The sequence below is a fragment of the Acipenser ruthenus genome, chromosome 8 (genome assembly GCF_902713425.1).
Source record: "Acipenser ruthenus chromosome 8, fAciRut3.2 maternal haplotype, whole genome shotgun sequence".
Lineage (NCBI taxonomy): Eukaryota > Metazoa > Chordata > Actinopteri > Acipenseriformes > Acipenseridae > Acipenser > Acipenser ruthenus.
The window spans coordinates 59270860-59286342 of record NC_081196.1 but is presented as its reverse complement, the minus strand read 5'-3'; the positions used below and the strand labels follow the sequence as shown (position 1 = coordinate 59286342).

At 36.7% G+C, this 15483-nt stretch overlaps 1 protein-coding gene across 2 annotated transcripts in view; it reads left to right on the top strand.

Moving 5' to 3' along the window:
- The window catches only part of LOC117407335 (protocadherin-17-like), a 45141-nt gene extending 30926 nt beyond the window's left edge, over positions 1 to 14215 (top strand). For both annotated transcript variants that reach the window (XM_059029369.1, XM_059029368.1), the window contains exon 5: positions 13178 to 14215. In XM_059029369.1, the coding sequence (XP_058885352.1) occupies positions 13178 to 13842 (665 nt within the window). In that variant the 3' untranslated portion in view covers positions 13843 to 14215. The remainder of the gene's footprint in view (positions 1 to 13177) is intronic.
- The last annotated feature ends 1268 nt before the right edge of the window (positions 14216 to 15483 follow it).

Below are 15483 nucleotides of genomic sequence, written 5' to 3'. Positions count from 1 at the left end.
AGGACAGAGGTTTTGTCATTTTTTAACATTCTGCCTAGCTGTAGGTCAGGTCTACATCTTATTATGGTTTTCAGTATTCCTTACTTTTAATCCCTGTCGATTACAGTTGTGCACCCTACTTAGGTACATTTGCCAACCTCACGACATTTGAGTATCTCAGAGATGTCAAATTAACAGTTGTAAACTTAGTGGCAGTTTCAAGGTGGTTTTGAAATTGGGTGTTTGGTGACTCCACAAGATCTCAATTTACGTGACATCTTCATCTCTCACTTCAAAACAAAACACTGTTTCAAAAGAAAAGTCAGAGAATTTGCATTTGGTGTAAAAGCTTTTTTTTTTAACAACACCTGAACAAATGTTCTTTAGTGGCATTTTATTACTCTTGCCTAATATTGCTATTGCTATTTTATCAGTTTTTATGACAAAACTGAATTTTCAAATTTTAACCAAGGCTCACACAAACACAATTACTGTGTTGCCATCAATGGTAGACTGGGTATTCATTACTGCCACTGTTAACTACTACTTTTGACAACTATATATTTCAAAGTTACTGGTTTAACTTTGTGGTATGGGGATAAGAAGTTCAATGGACTCACACTTGTTTATGAAATTGTTTATGCACAGGCTTTAACAGAGTTTTAAAATCTGCTTAATTGCAGCAACTTCTACTTACTGTAGTGAATACTTGCCAACATTTGGAAACTGTTCAGCGGGATACTCGTCCCCTGGGTGGGGGGGTTGGGTTATACGCATAAAAACACACATACACCCACACATGCATTATCATATAAGTAATAGACTTACCCCCCCCCCCCCCCCCAACTAAACACCACATAACCATCATGATAGTAAAAATAGACATAATGCAGCAGCTGCAGCAAGAGTAGAACGTGTGATTTTCACTAACTCTACTGCCCACAGTAAATGAATATATTTTTACTCCAGTGTGTTAAACAAGCACTTTCTTTTTTTTTTGTTGATTTGATAGATGCCATTTTCGTTCGCTGGACCCGACAGGCTGGGTTTATTATTTCATATAGAGGGTGATTAGAGTTTATCACATCAAGCACCATACCATTGATGTGGTAAACTTACTTTCTAATCATCTCAGAACCTTCAATCACTACGAATGGTGTATGAAAATGATGGGTGTAGCTAACTCCAGTCCATTGCGTTCCATTGGCTGCCACATTTAACTCATAATCCTACACAAATCATATTGCAGCAGCAGTGATGAAGCAACATGCTTCTCCAATAGACTGGATATGACACACTTATGATCTCGTCATGTGAAAACAATCCCTGCCATGCAGTGCACGAGGGTCAGCAGCCGCTAAAGAGAGAGAAAAAAAATTTAAGAATTTCCAAGGATAAATAGCGGGACTTTCATCCTATGCATCGGGACGCGGGACATTTGCTCAGAAACCAGGACTGTCCCGACCATATAGGCACTGTTGGCATGTATGATAGTGCTGTCTTTGAATATATATATATATATATATATATATATATATATATATATATATATATATATATATATATATATAAATTGAAATATATACAAGCAATGAAACAAGGTGTTGTGTTGCTAATAAAAGACAAATTGATTCTAAAATCATTTGTTAGCACTTAATAATGCATTATTTTAGTTCACATTTTGTTGATACATTTTCAGATGTTCCTGATTTAACACAATCACTTATAATTGGGTCATAGCTACAACAAATGGTAACATGCGTCACACTTTATTTGTATATGCCTGATATAAAATGTGCAGGTATGAAGCGTCATGCATTATTCAACTTATTTACACTTTTGGTGAATGAGACATAAATTCAAGTAGAAACCTGCCAAGACACATACTTTGTTGGTGTCTCTAAGAAGCTGGTCATCTGGAGCAGTAACAATGATCAAAATAGGCAGTAATGCTCGCCCCCAATCCTCAAGAGCATTATGACATTAATCCCAGGGTAGGATACAATTCCAACTCAATTACATTAAGTGTCCTGATTTGTGCCTTCTTTATGGCAAGATTTAAGATGTAGAGAAATACCTTAGTGTATGCCTGTGGTCATCCAATAAATGAGCATCCCATTTGATATTTGTTTATCGTAATCAAGGTTCAGTAATCCATTACTTATCCTATGTAAGCCTACTAATCTTTGACCCTAATCTTGCAGGTTTAGTATACATAATGGTTTAAATATCTTTTTTCTCTGCTTTAAAAAAAAAGCCTCTTCAGATTTACTTCTATCAGAAAGTAATAAAGCACAACGATATGTTTAAGGATTTTTTTGTTTCTTGCAGTTGTTCATAAATGTTAGACAGGTTCCTTTAGTTTATGGCCTGCAGCAAAATATGTCAGTGGAAAGATGTACAGATTTAATTCCAGTAAACTTGATATGAGAATTTATGATGATAATCTCATCTGATATCTTAATAAGCTCACATTACGGCGAGTAAAAATGCTGGTTTAATTCAATAATGGTTATGAAACTGTATATAAAATGGCATTGTCTAGACAATAAACCCTAATGTGCGCTAGAGGGAAAAAAGGAGAAAGCATTTGTTTTAAAGAAATACTGTATTAAAAACAGCCTTGGTTACAAATAGGGAGCGATGCATATTAAATATGGAATTAAAATGAGTGCTTGTGTTTTTCTGCAGTTACATAAGCCACAAGTCTAAAAATAATACTTACAAATACCATAAATAAATACCTTAGCTTTATGAAGTGGTAAAAGGTAGGGTTTTGTGTGCTCTTTGTAACACTCAGTTTCCCTAATGTGCCAATGAGTCAGCTTTCAAAAATAGATTCCCACCCTGTGGGTCGGAGCATGGAATGGAATTTAGAGTCTGCTGTTGAGTAAGCAATTGTTTTCATAGTGGTTTATGGAGATCAAAAAAATAAAATAACCAAATTCTTACATGGAGATCCTCAAATAATAATCTTGTGATCTGTACAAAACCAAATTGAAACGCAGAGATTCTGAGCTAAATACCTTAGCAGCAACATTTTAACATCCTATTTACAGTATTTATTTAATATGTTCCATAGATTTGTACTTTCCTTGTGATTCTTCGCTTGAGCTTTTTCCTGTTGTCATCTGTCTTGTATTCTGCAGAGCTGATCCCCTTGTTTCATTATGAGGTCCGTTGTATAGGAATACCCCTATATAAATCAGCCTAAAGGTGAAACTGCATTTTGTAATTTCACTCCATGAAATTCAGTGTACTCTAATAACAAACAAAGGTGACACTGCAATGACAGAGTCGCTGCAGTCTGTATTCACATTAATCAAATTACAATGTGATATTGCATGAGCTAAATCATCTTTATGAAATGTTAAATAACAGAGTTTGGCTGCAATGTTAATATGAATCAGTATTACACTGAAAATATATAGGATTTTATAACACTTGTGTATGTATTTGTAATGTAAAAATCCCTTGTACATTATTTTAAGATAAGGGTGATTACCACCACAAAGCCATGTTTGTGGAATTCGGGGGGCTGACACACATTTATGTCACTGTGTTGATAGTTAGATTGTCAAATGTGTTTTGTGCATCATTTACATTCAAAAAAATCATTGACAGCATAGATAGGTCTGTATGTGTATTTTTGTTTTAAATGGAAATTACATAGAGGGTATGTCATGAACAGAGCAGACATGGTCATAGCAAACAAGCCTTTGAGCGGGTTAGTTATCCTTCCACCGCGTGAGATCTGGACAGAAGATATTGTAGAAAAGACAACATCCTTTAACAACTCCAGGTTCAAAGACCATTGCCAAAAGAGCAAAGCATCTGTGGAATAGACAAAAGCATCTTTATATTACTAAACTTGATCAGTCTGAGGATAGCGTTCATTACAGCATTACAGATGGTTAATCCATACAGTTTAGTATTTGGAGTTAGTTAAAAGAAAAAAATAAGCTAAAATGAAATTAAATAATAGAGGATGTACAGTACTATAACTAGATCATTTTAAACTATTCACTGTTATCTTTGTGGCAAAAAACTAACTAACAAACAAAAAAAAAACATTATTGATTTTCAGAGATATTTCCTTTGATATGTTTACCTTCCAGTCAGCAAGTTTGTTATATAAAAAAAATATGTGTGCATAGTTAATCAGCACACATATTGTGGGGCTGTATCTACCAATGAATACATGCTTTTTATAATTCTGTAGAACTTCTTATACATTTAAATGCAGCATATTTTCATTTTCATTCAAATAAATCTAGATGTGATAAAACCCTGCTCCACCAAAATAGCCCAGAGGTGTTTTTTAACCAGACTTGTTTTAGAAACTATGAAAGGCATGCTGTCTTTACAGTGCTGACTTGTCCTTTTACATGCTAAAAAAGGCAGTAGCTATTCACCACTCAGACCTGTCTATCTGAGCTGCTTGTTCAGAAAATCTATTTCTTGCACTGTACCATTGCTTCAGGTGTTTGAGCCTTTTATTAGCCTGTTGTCTTCAAGTAAATGTTCCCACAGTGGCTTTTGGAATTTGCACTAAAGCCATAGGCATTTCATTTTTTTTAGTTATGGAAAGGGCCAATGCATTTGGGAGGCTGCAGTCTGGCTAAAATGTTATACATCCTTCCATTTTCCCCACTTTCTCTCTGTTTTCATTTGTTTTGGGATTCTTAAAATTTGCCAGATCAGAGTGACCGAATAAACAAAGCTTAGAAACGAGACATGAATTAGATAGAAAAGTAAAAGGGAAAAAAAGAAATGGGGTGATGACAAAATGACAAAAAAAACTATAGTAAATATTATCTAGCTTTTGTAATGTAAAGTAAAGCTTAAAAATAAGAAGGGGCATTTTTAACATGAAAAAGCACATCTTTGTTTTATTAAACTAGGACTCTACAATGTAGTGATTTCATGTAGTCTCTTCAGCCTCTCAAGTTGTTCTGTTTCTCATTTTGTAATATTAACATGTATTTTTCTCCTTTACTATTCGTTCACCATAATACTGTACTCTGCAGTAAATGTTGCAGTGTATAAGTAGAGTAAGTAATCACCCGCTGTGAGCTCTTAATTATAGATTGTGTAGGAATATAGGTTTATGCCTGAGGGAGCAAATCTAAACGCAAGTGTGGTGAGGTGGGAAAAAAGCAGAGACCTGATACCCTTTGTGCTTATTACAGTCTCTAGCTGGAATGGAAATGGCCTCTTGCTGTTTTCATGTGCTTCTTTTCATAGCTCTTATCCAGGTAAAACATGCACCTGTGCGGGCCCGCCACTGCTGGTCAAAGAGACTAGATTTGCATATATATATATTGCCTAGATAAAAGAGACACGCTGAGACTTTTGTAATACATTGAGGTTTTTTTTTGTTTGTTTTTTTCACCACAAAGGAAGGCAGGTGTAAGCCTGGCACAGCCTAGTTGAAAAATGGTCTCTGAGCAAATTGTTTTTTTTTCAGTCTGTCCAGGGATGTGAACTCTGGAATTGTGTAAACTATATTAAATTCTCTGTATTTATTAATAAATTGGCAGTAGGCTTTGCTGCACAATTACTGTTATAGCTTATATTTCAAGTAGTCCTAGAACTATTAGTGGCCATTAGAAATTTAAATTACATTATACCACTTGCATTGCTTGAGAGCGTATTAGCTAAAAATCATATCTAATAAAAGAGAACGAGAACCATGGCATAAAACACTGACTAGCTCCCCATGAGAAATCATTTTTAACGTTTAAACCATGTCGCATGTAGGGTATTTGCTCTATTAGGTAAATATCATTCCTAATAGCCTGGAATCAGCTAGCCGATGCTTATCTTGCCTCGCAGATATGGCACAATTGTATCCTCAGGTGTCACTCACTTTCTTCTACATAATCAATAACAATATACCTGCCTTAAACATCTTTCACCATGAATCTAAGATTAAAAAAAATCTTTCCTTATTTAGATAATTGTTGTGTTCTTTCCATGCCTCAGTTTTAACCTAAAAGACATTTTTGGAAGCCTATACTGCTGGTAGTGATATCTGTTTACTGACACAAGAGGTTCATTCACTAGCCTCTTATGCCTTTCACCGCTGGATTCCTCTCTGGTCACAAGTGAAACAATGTTGGAAGCCTCAAACTTGTCCCCAGTAGGCATTAGTCCGCATCACAAAACCACCACCCAGTTAAGCACGAAATGGCAATGGGTGTAAGGGGAAGCTAAGCATTAAATACATTCATACTAAGGACTGAAAAAGTGGTATTTTATCATTGTAATTTATTTATATTTCATGTTTATATAAATATATCACACTATCCTGTAGTTGCATGACATTATTTCAGATTAATTTGCACTCTAAATGAAGTAGATCTAAAGACCCTTCATTCCTTGAGATTCTTGCCTCGCAAGGTGGCCTCCTGATTTACGAAGCATCCCTCTGGTGATTGCTGTGAATGGAACAGTCTGATAAATGGAGGGGACTGCTGACGAGTATATGTATTGTTTTTCACATATATAACTCTTGCTTTGCAAAGCACGTTCAGGACCATTTTTATTATCTTTTTTGATTTATTTATTGATGAATTGATGTATTATTCTTGTTTTCATTAGAGCGTTGACAGCAATATAGAGCAAATTAGCTTTGAAAAGCGATTGCTGTAATAGGAAAATCAGCAGCAGTACCCAGGATTGCTTTCCAAGCTTCACGGTCTGAGTTCAGGGAAAGAGGTGGAGGGCAGTAGTGAATCATTTAGGGGTTCAAAATCTAAACCCAGTGCTCTTTGCTCTAGTTAGTTTAACTTTAATCATGCTCATCTTCCTCCTGCCCCCATCTAGCTGAAAACCTTCATTGAAAGCACAGAATCAGCCTCAATAAAGTCAGTGCCTCAGCATACAGTAGGAGGGCTCCATTGCTGGACCTGCTGACTGTTAACCCTTTCCTCATCTTTTGGGACCATAAATCTAATTTGCCAACATTGATTGCTGAGTAATGTTAGTGCAGGGATTATCCACATCTGCACAATAGGCTGTCATGGGACACATATAATTGCATTTTATCTCACTACAGGACTGACCTGTAGTAAATTGATTTTTGTCCCCATTTTATATTAGGTTAAGGAAACTTGGCTATTTTATTAATCACCTTTCTGTTATTTACCTACCCTCCCCCTTCTACATTCCTTCATAAATGTTTCCAAAATAGCGATACAATAACAAACAAAGACATATTTAACCAAAATCAGCCATGTCTTCCTGTAACTGAATCCTCGCTGAAATTCAAGAGTAGCTGAATAACAGCTTGCTGGCAGGCTATCAACAGAAACCGGAGATGCACTTGCTTATTGTTTAGACTGGAAAAAAGCCCTTTGGCAGTCCGTAAATGTACCTGTGTTTCAGGTTAATGTTATTCATATAACCACTGGGTACAAATTAATGCCATGCTGTCTTTTAAAGCCTTCTTAACTAATCATGGGCCATTGACATCTTTGGATGTAAACCAGGTACAGTACTGTGAGTCTTTTGAAATAGGAACGGGGCTAGTAATTAAATTATGCATAGTCAAGGCTGCATAGTATGCACCATATTCCAGTCAAAGCAACAGGGCTTTATGTAAATAATGACTGATGATTTCGATGAAGTATCTTTTTTATTATTTGAAAAGCTTTTTTTTTCATTTGTTTCTTTGTGATGTCTTCTTGGTTTGACTTGATCAGACAACCAGTTATTAACAGTAAAGGGCTCCCCTGCTGTTTAAAAATACACATTTTTTAAATGAAAGATGTTTTTTATTTAATTATTTTCCCAGCTGGTGTGGCAACACATAACAACCTGCATGAGGTTGATAATATGTGAATATATAATGCAATTAGGCTTGCTTCCACAATAATTTTTGATTCTGTTTGTGTTAAAATGAATATATTGGGCCAGGCTGGCCACTGTATAAAGATAAGATATTCTTGGTTGAAGGACTATTTCAAGAGCAGACATGTGTCATTACCAGTGTAAGCACATTGTAATTCTGCATATCACCCCACTGAGTTTCCATGTCACTGAGCAGCCGGGCGACTGACAGAAATAAGAGGAAATGATAAAGGAGATGGTGAATGTGCAAAATAGCACTGTGGAAACCGCCTATACTTAAAAGCATTTTTTAATCCAATTTACATTTTCAGAATATTTCAATTCCTATTTGTTACCCTGTTATGTGTGTTCAATGTCATTCTATTGTCTTGTTTCTGCTAACAACATTATTTGCCATGAGTACTAACTGCTTGCAACCCCCCCCCCCCCAAAAAAAAAACCCCACAGTAAACACAGATACTCATAATTCCTTTGTAATGAGAGCACTGTGCTTATGCAAACCACATTGTAAGTACAGCAGGAGTCCCAGTTTGTTGCAGAGAGATTTATTCAGATCATTGCTAGCTTGTCCTCAAGGCGTGCAGGTGTACTGTAGTCTGTCACAGATGCTCAGGACTGAATCCAGCTGCCACTGAATTCGCTTGGAGTTAATGCAGCCCTGCTTGTTATGATGACTGTACCCAGTTGTGTGACACAGGTGCACGCTGCTTTCTAGGCTGTATTTTACAGCTACTCTTTTCAGGGCTCTCGTGTTGTTCTTATTTGAAACCAGTAATCAAAAAAAAGAGAGAACTGGAGTGCCACATTTAGTCCATCAACCTTTCTTGCTGTTTCAGTCTAGTTTCTATCATAAACCACTCCCCCAGTGGAGTCTAGCCTTTACTTAGCTATCCACTGCATGTGCTACTGATACATGAGAGGGTTACAAGTCATCGAAAAAGTGTTTCACAACATAGTATTATTAGTTTATTTAGCAGACGCCTTTATCCAAGGCGACTTACAGAGACTATTACGTCTCACCCGAAAGACGGAGCACAAGGAGGTTAAGTGACTTGCTCAGGGTCACACAATGAGTCACTGACTGAGGTGGGATTTGAACTGGGGACCTCCTGGTTACAAGCCCTTTTCTTTAACCACTGGACCATACAGCCTCCAGGTCCTGTTGTTGGGATTGGAAACAGTGAGTAGCTGCTGATTGATTGATTTATTTGTCTAATATAATGCATGGTTCTCCATTAAGACAGCTGAGATGTGACTATCCAGTTTCCGAGGTGACGGCATCAAGCACACTCCATTCAAAACAGTTTTTGGCAGCTTTATTTGGAAGTTGGTGAAAACATTGTTCTGGTTGACACAGCTTGCTCACTTCTTGAGTATGGGTTATTGTGTATATTGATTGACTCCTTTGCAGCTTTTTACAGTACTTGCCCCATCAGTCAGCAGTCGCTTCTGGATGCATGTTAATCAAACTGTTGTTCCTTCTGTGATGCTGGCCAGCGTTTGAAAATATGTCGCAGTGTTTCTTGATTTCGATTGCAGTATGGGATACAGATCCTGTGCATAATATTGTCCCATTATCTACTGTACCTAAATGGATACTCGTTGTATTTACGATTGTAACATTTGTTAATCAAGGCGATTAGGCACAATTGTTTTACATAGGACCTTTAAAACTGCATACATTTAAAATGCTTAGCTATTTTAAATGTAATCATGCTGTTATTAATTTCCTTTTATTTTAATCCAATGTCATGACAGTATGGCAAGAGTGCACTTTTAATATCACAATTAACCCTTAGTATCTTCGAAGATGCTGCAGAAAAATTAGTCCTCTGTTCAAAAAAGGAAATTAAAATCTTTTGCATTTGCTTGGCAGCCAATGACCATTAGAAATCATTTGTGTTGGCTGCTTTATGATGATGTCAGAAATTGTAATTACAGTTTGACAGGCAGAAGCTATGGTTATGTGCTTTTATTATTATTATTATTATTATTATTATTTATTTCTTAGCAGACGCCCTTATCCAAGGCGACTTACAATTGTTACAAGATATCACATTATTTTTTACATACAATTACCCATTTATACAGTTGGGCTTTTACTGGAGCAATCTAGGTAAAGTACCTTGCTCAAGGGTGCAGCAGCAGTGTCCCCTACCAGGGATTGAACCCACAACCCGCCGGTCAAGAGCCCAAAGCCCTAACCACTACTCCACACTGCTGCGACTTTTATCTAAGGATATCAGCATCCCAGTAGTGTGGTTATATCACACGTGGCCTACCTGGAGGCCACAAAATAACCCTTGAACACCCGGTCCTTGTTACTATCAATGGAAAAAACGAAACTTTGTTGAGTGTATTATATAATGACATTATATATTATATTATATATTTTTTATTATTCAGCAGTACATTACCTGTACACCAGGATGGAACATTTTACAAGTGGGAAGTTAATGGGAACCTGTCCTGGCTGCCCTCACACTATAATAAATCAAATGATTAACACAACAGAATTGACTATGTGCTATACTTTATTTAACATACTGTGGCTGAAAAGGCAAGTGATAGTCAAGATGTTATTAAAGCTTTGGCAACAACACATGATATAGCTGTCTGTACATTAGGCATGCACATGAGCCCTTCATTTAGCCATTTGTCTACTATAAGAGTGATTGTAATTAGATCATGTAAGTTAAGCTTTAATGGCCAGGGATTAGACATGGTTTTATGTGGGCCCTATCTTGACTGTGAACTTTATCTATTAGAAGAGTTATTCTGAAATGAGTGGATGACTACGATATGCATCCTCAGGATACTACACCTTTGTTCCATTTACACAGAATGTCTATTGAAAAAGATGCACAGCATGAGTGCCTGTCTTTGGCCTGTTAGTTTGTAGTTATTAGGACCTATCTGACACAAATGTGGCAGAGCCTTGACAGTCTTCCCTCTTAAAAAGAGCCATTATTAATATATTTTCTGAAAGCATGTCTGTTTCAGGGTTTTGTTAACTGATAAAAGTGTCAACTTCAGACCCTAATTGCAGTGAATGAAAAAACAAATACATGCTTGATGATCTAGTATCCAAAATATTGTATTCCATAGATAGATGAGGCTTGTTTGTGTTCTGTGATTTGATTTATCCAAGAAAACTACAACACAAATGTCTTCTATTGAGATTCCATTTTGTTCCCATCTGAATGTTGATTGAAAAAGATCTCCATCTTTGCATGGTGCAGTACTACAGTGCTACTCACCTGCAGATCCAGATAGAATGTGCTCCTGTATTTGTAATGCATAACGTCTTGTATAAACCAGCCCTGACTAAACCAGTAGGACCTTCTGTTTCACTGGCAAAGTATCCAGAGCTCCATTTTCCGAGTGGTTTGTCTGGTGGCAGCTAACTCGTGTACAGCAAGCAGGAGCTGCGAGGGATCAAATGAGTGATTAAAAGGGATGACATTTGGATAGCAGCAGTATCTGTTTTCACGCAAGCATTCTTGTTGCCATGAGGACCAATTACATCCTAAGGACCTTCATTGGAAGAATGACTCATAAAACCTTGTTCAGCTCATAAATTCCCCAAACAGCAAATTATAATGACCTTATAATGCCATTATTGTCCTTTGTGTCTCTATTTTTACTTGAATTCACTAGGTGGTATCTGGGTATTTGTGGTATATAGATTTGCTGCTTATGAACAGTTTACCAGCCTCTTACATTTGTTTGTCTCTAATGAATCAGGGTTTTTACAAGGAATAATACAAATGAGTTGCTGAAGCTGGAGTAATGTGGCATCTCCCCTTCTTTTAGTTCTGCATAGCATTGACTAAAACATTTTTCTTTTTATGAAAATTGATTATTTTTTCTCATTCATACTGCTGATGATTTATTTTAAGTTTATTGTTGTTGCTGTTCTATTACAGCACTTGTTCGATCCCCCCTGTCAGCTGGTGAATGCATTCAGAAATGCAGGCTAATAGTCAGGAGAGGTGCTTATAATGTATGATAATGCTTCCTCTGATGTGACACAACAATAGAATAGAATAGAATAGACGAAGACTGTTGGCATTATATTTCAGATCTTTATTCATAGCAAGTAGCTGAGAATCTCAAGGTCAGCTACCAATAAATTACTAATAAATTAACATGAAATGCTTGTATATACACACTAACCTCTAAGTATCATACAAAACTATTTCTTAAAAGCCTACAGAACACCATATAAATGCCAAGCAAATGCGTATAAGTACATTAGAGAATTTTTATTTACTCAGTTATACAGTACGGTTCCTTCCTTTTCAATTATGAATGGTTAACTTTTCCTAGTAATGTAGATTGCATGGTATTTTATGCATGGAACTTAATACAGGTTCTAAGTACCCGTTTGAAATATTGCCAGAATAGCTCTCATATTTTATGATCCTGCAAAGGAGGATGGAAATTCAGGACCCGTGAAGCAATACATTCTGTTGTATTTAGGAAACATGGTAACGTGGGATTTATCACCTTTAAAAAAAAAAAAAAAATACTAGATTATGGGAGAATATTGTTTTTTTAAACCATGTTGTTAGTTAAAAGAGTTAACATTTGTGCAACCCTTTTCTTGATAAAGACGTTTAGGTATTGGAGCACAAGTGTATTTCTCTGATGAATAACTATGTTTATCATTGGCAAGTGATCTTTTTTAATACAGGATGCATTTCCTGGTCAAAGGAACAGCTAGCACCTACTGTAGTCTGTGCTTTGTTTATAGATATTCCCATATTTAAGGATTTTTGGCTGACTCATAAACATCCCCTCCAATTCAAGCAAGGGGCAAGCCTCAATGAGCCAAACACAATGTGTGCATTTAAAAAAAACCATATTGTAATTGAATTAAATGTGCCATTTTTATCATAGTTTCTTATGGTTTAAGACAAAAGGGTAGAATAATTACACAAATTTAGAAATGCAGAAAGCACTTGGCAGTAGTATATTGTGATTTTGAGTTGGGAGAGCTTCAAATACCTAAATTACATCAGCATATCATAAAGTTTCACACTTTTGCCAATTTTGGCTTTGACGTTTTTGCAATATGAGTATCATGCAACACACCAGCCTCTTGGTGATACTCGTGGAAAACACAACAGCAGCCAGCTGGTCTCCCTAATTCTCATGACAGCTTTTTTTTTTTTTTTTTCTGATAATAATTATTCTGTTTTTGTTTTTAATTACAGAAGACAATGGGTCAAGCAAGCCCCTCAAGCAACAAAAGTACCGTAGAGTGTTATGGATTCTGTGATTTGTGTCCAAGGTAGTAAACCTAATGAGAAAACCTGTTTGTTTGTTTTTTCAGAGCAAGAAGAGTGCATTAATTGCACGGATGAGTGTCGAGTACTAGGACACTCTGACAGGTGCTGGATGCCACAGTTCCCCACAGCTAACCAGGCAGAGAACGCAGATTATCGCACAAACCTCTTTGTACCAGCAGGTGCTGAAGTGAACGTCGAGACTGAGAGTTATGAAACCGTGAACACCAATGGAAAAAAAACATTCTGCACTTTCGGAAAAGAGAAAAGAGATCACACCATTCTTGTTGCCAACGTCAAACCTTACTTGAAAGCCAAGCGTGCTCTGAGCCCTTTATTGCAAGAACTTCCCTCAGCTTCAAACAGCCCCAACAAGACATGTATCCCAGCATGCACATCCACAAGAGGACTGATAGAAGGCTGTGAAGTGAAATCTGGCAACTTTGCAGAATCAAGCGGCCAATACCTGTCAGCCAATAAACAGCTGAAAGACTCCGCGTACCCTCCGTCAGATCCGATGGCTAAAGTCCTTGGCGATGTGCATTCTCGAGTGAGTCGAGACTCCAGTGAGATGGACTGTGTGCTGGAACAATTGGACCAGGCCAACCCAGAATTAGGCAGAGAGGCCTTGGATGCAGAACAGGTTGTGCGTGAAATCGACAAGCTTTTACAGGATTGCCGTGGAAGTGAAGCCACATCCGTGAGAAAGTGAAAAAAGGGACACATTGGCAATTGTGATGCGTGTTCGTAAGAAAGGAAGGCTGATTCAGAAAGGACTTTTCCTAAGGACAGTTATATCCCTGGAACGACAGAAGATGCTGCTTCAGGTTTCTAGCAAGCATTTCAAGTGCCCACCAATTAATAACTTGTCACTACAGTTCATCTTTCACAAAGTCACAATTCGAAAAATGGACAGCAGGTGATATTTTGACAATCGGTGAAAAAAATAAATAAATGCCTTTTGGTTGACAAAGATTGGACTCGACGCGGAATTCACGGTATGTCAAGATGGACAAAAATAGCATTGTGGATGTCATTACATTAATATTAAAGTGTATAAGAGATAGTGATGGGGGGGGGGGGGGGGGGGATAAAACAGACCTTCACCTGTCATCAGCTGTTACTTGTGGTTAACTGTACCCCCTATATTTATATGCCAGAACATTCCAAATCGGTGAAACAGTAAAACACATCCTTATCATTGTGTGAACACCTCATGTTCCATGAACTCCTTACCCTTTTATGTATCGTAATGTCCAGCCTCCCTTAAGTCACTCGTAATCCTGTATATTGGGGACATTTTTCTTGTACTGTGAAAAAAGAAATAGTGTCTAAACATTTAAAAAAAATATATTTGTAATTTTGTAAAAAGCTTTAAAATTCTAAAGTGCAGTTAATTGTGAAATAATTATGTATTTATGAACTGCAGAGGACACCGAAAAAAAAAGGAAAAGTCCCTTCACATTACCATTATACCCATTATCATCTAATGTGCACATGTATCAAATTTAATGAGTTTACATCAAATGACATATTTTTATTGATTTGTTGCAATTTCTGTGCATATGAGCCAAATTGTTAAGTGTATAAGAGCTATATTGTGTATTTTATTAAATTAATATATAGTTGTGTTGCAATATACTTGGGCTTATATTGTATTTGGCAACTGTTGCCTTAGTAGCTGTCAAACTCTATGAGTTTAAGTTCATTTATTTCTCCTCTCGTGTCTTTCTGGGGTTTGGGGAGCAGTCCCTCAGAGTCTAACTGTTTAATGTTTCGTCCAAAAAAACACAGAATACATAAACTGTTCAAAGCTTCACGCCAGGTAATACAAAGCAAAACCCTTACAGGAGCAGATGTGATTTATTTAGGCAGCTCAATTTGTAATTTTACAGTGTGTTGTCTTTTTCTTTTTAAAATAAAATCTGTAACATTTTGGCATTTGTACAGCAATGTTGCTTTACTGTAGAATAGCTCTCTGCCTTACAAGCAGCTTAACCATGTTCTAAGAGTGGACTGTGGTGCTCCTGGCCGTTGGGGACTTTCACATCTCCTGATGTACTGCATGTTCAGGTACAGTTTTATAATTAAGGACCAAAACAACATTTATTTTGAGCAGTTTATGTATTATGAGAATGTTTTCATGTGCATATTACATTGTTAATTTCAATACAGAAACCTCCAAGACTAACCAAACATGATAGAAGAAATAGAAATATGTGGGATTTCAATTCATATTATGACAACAGTAGAAGCAGAACAAGGAGTTAGAAAACATATGTTTAGGGGTCCTTATTATCAGGAATAGTGAACCCAACACCAGGACATGTTCTCCTGAAAGGTTTGTACACAT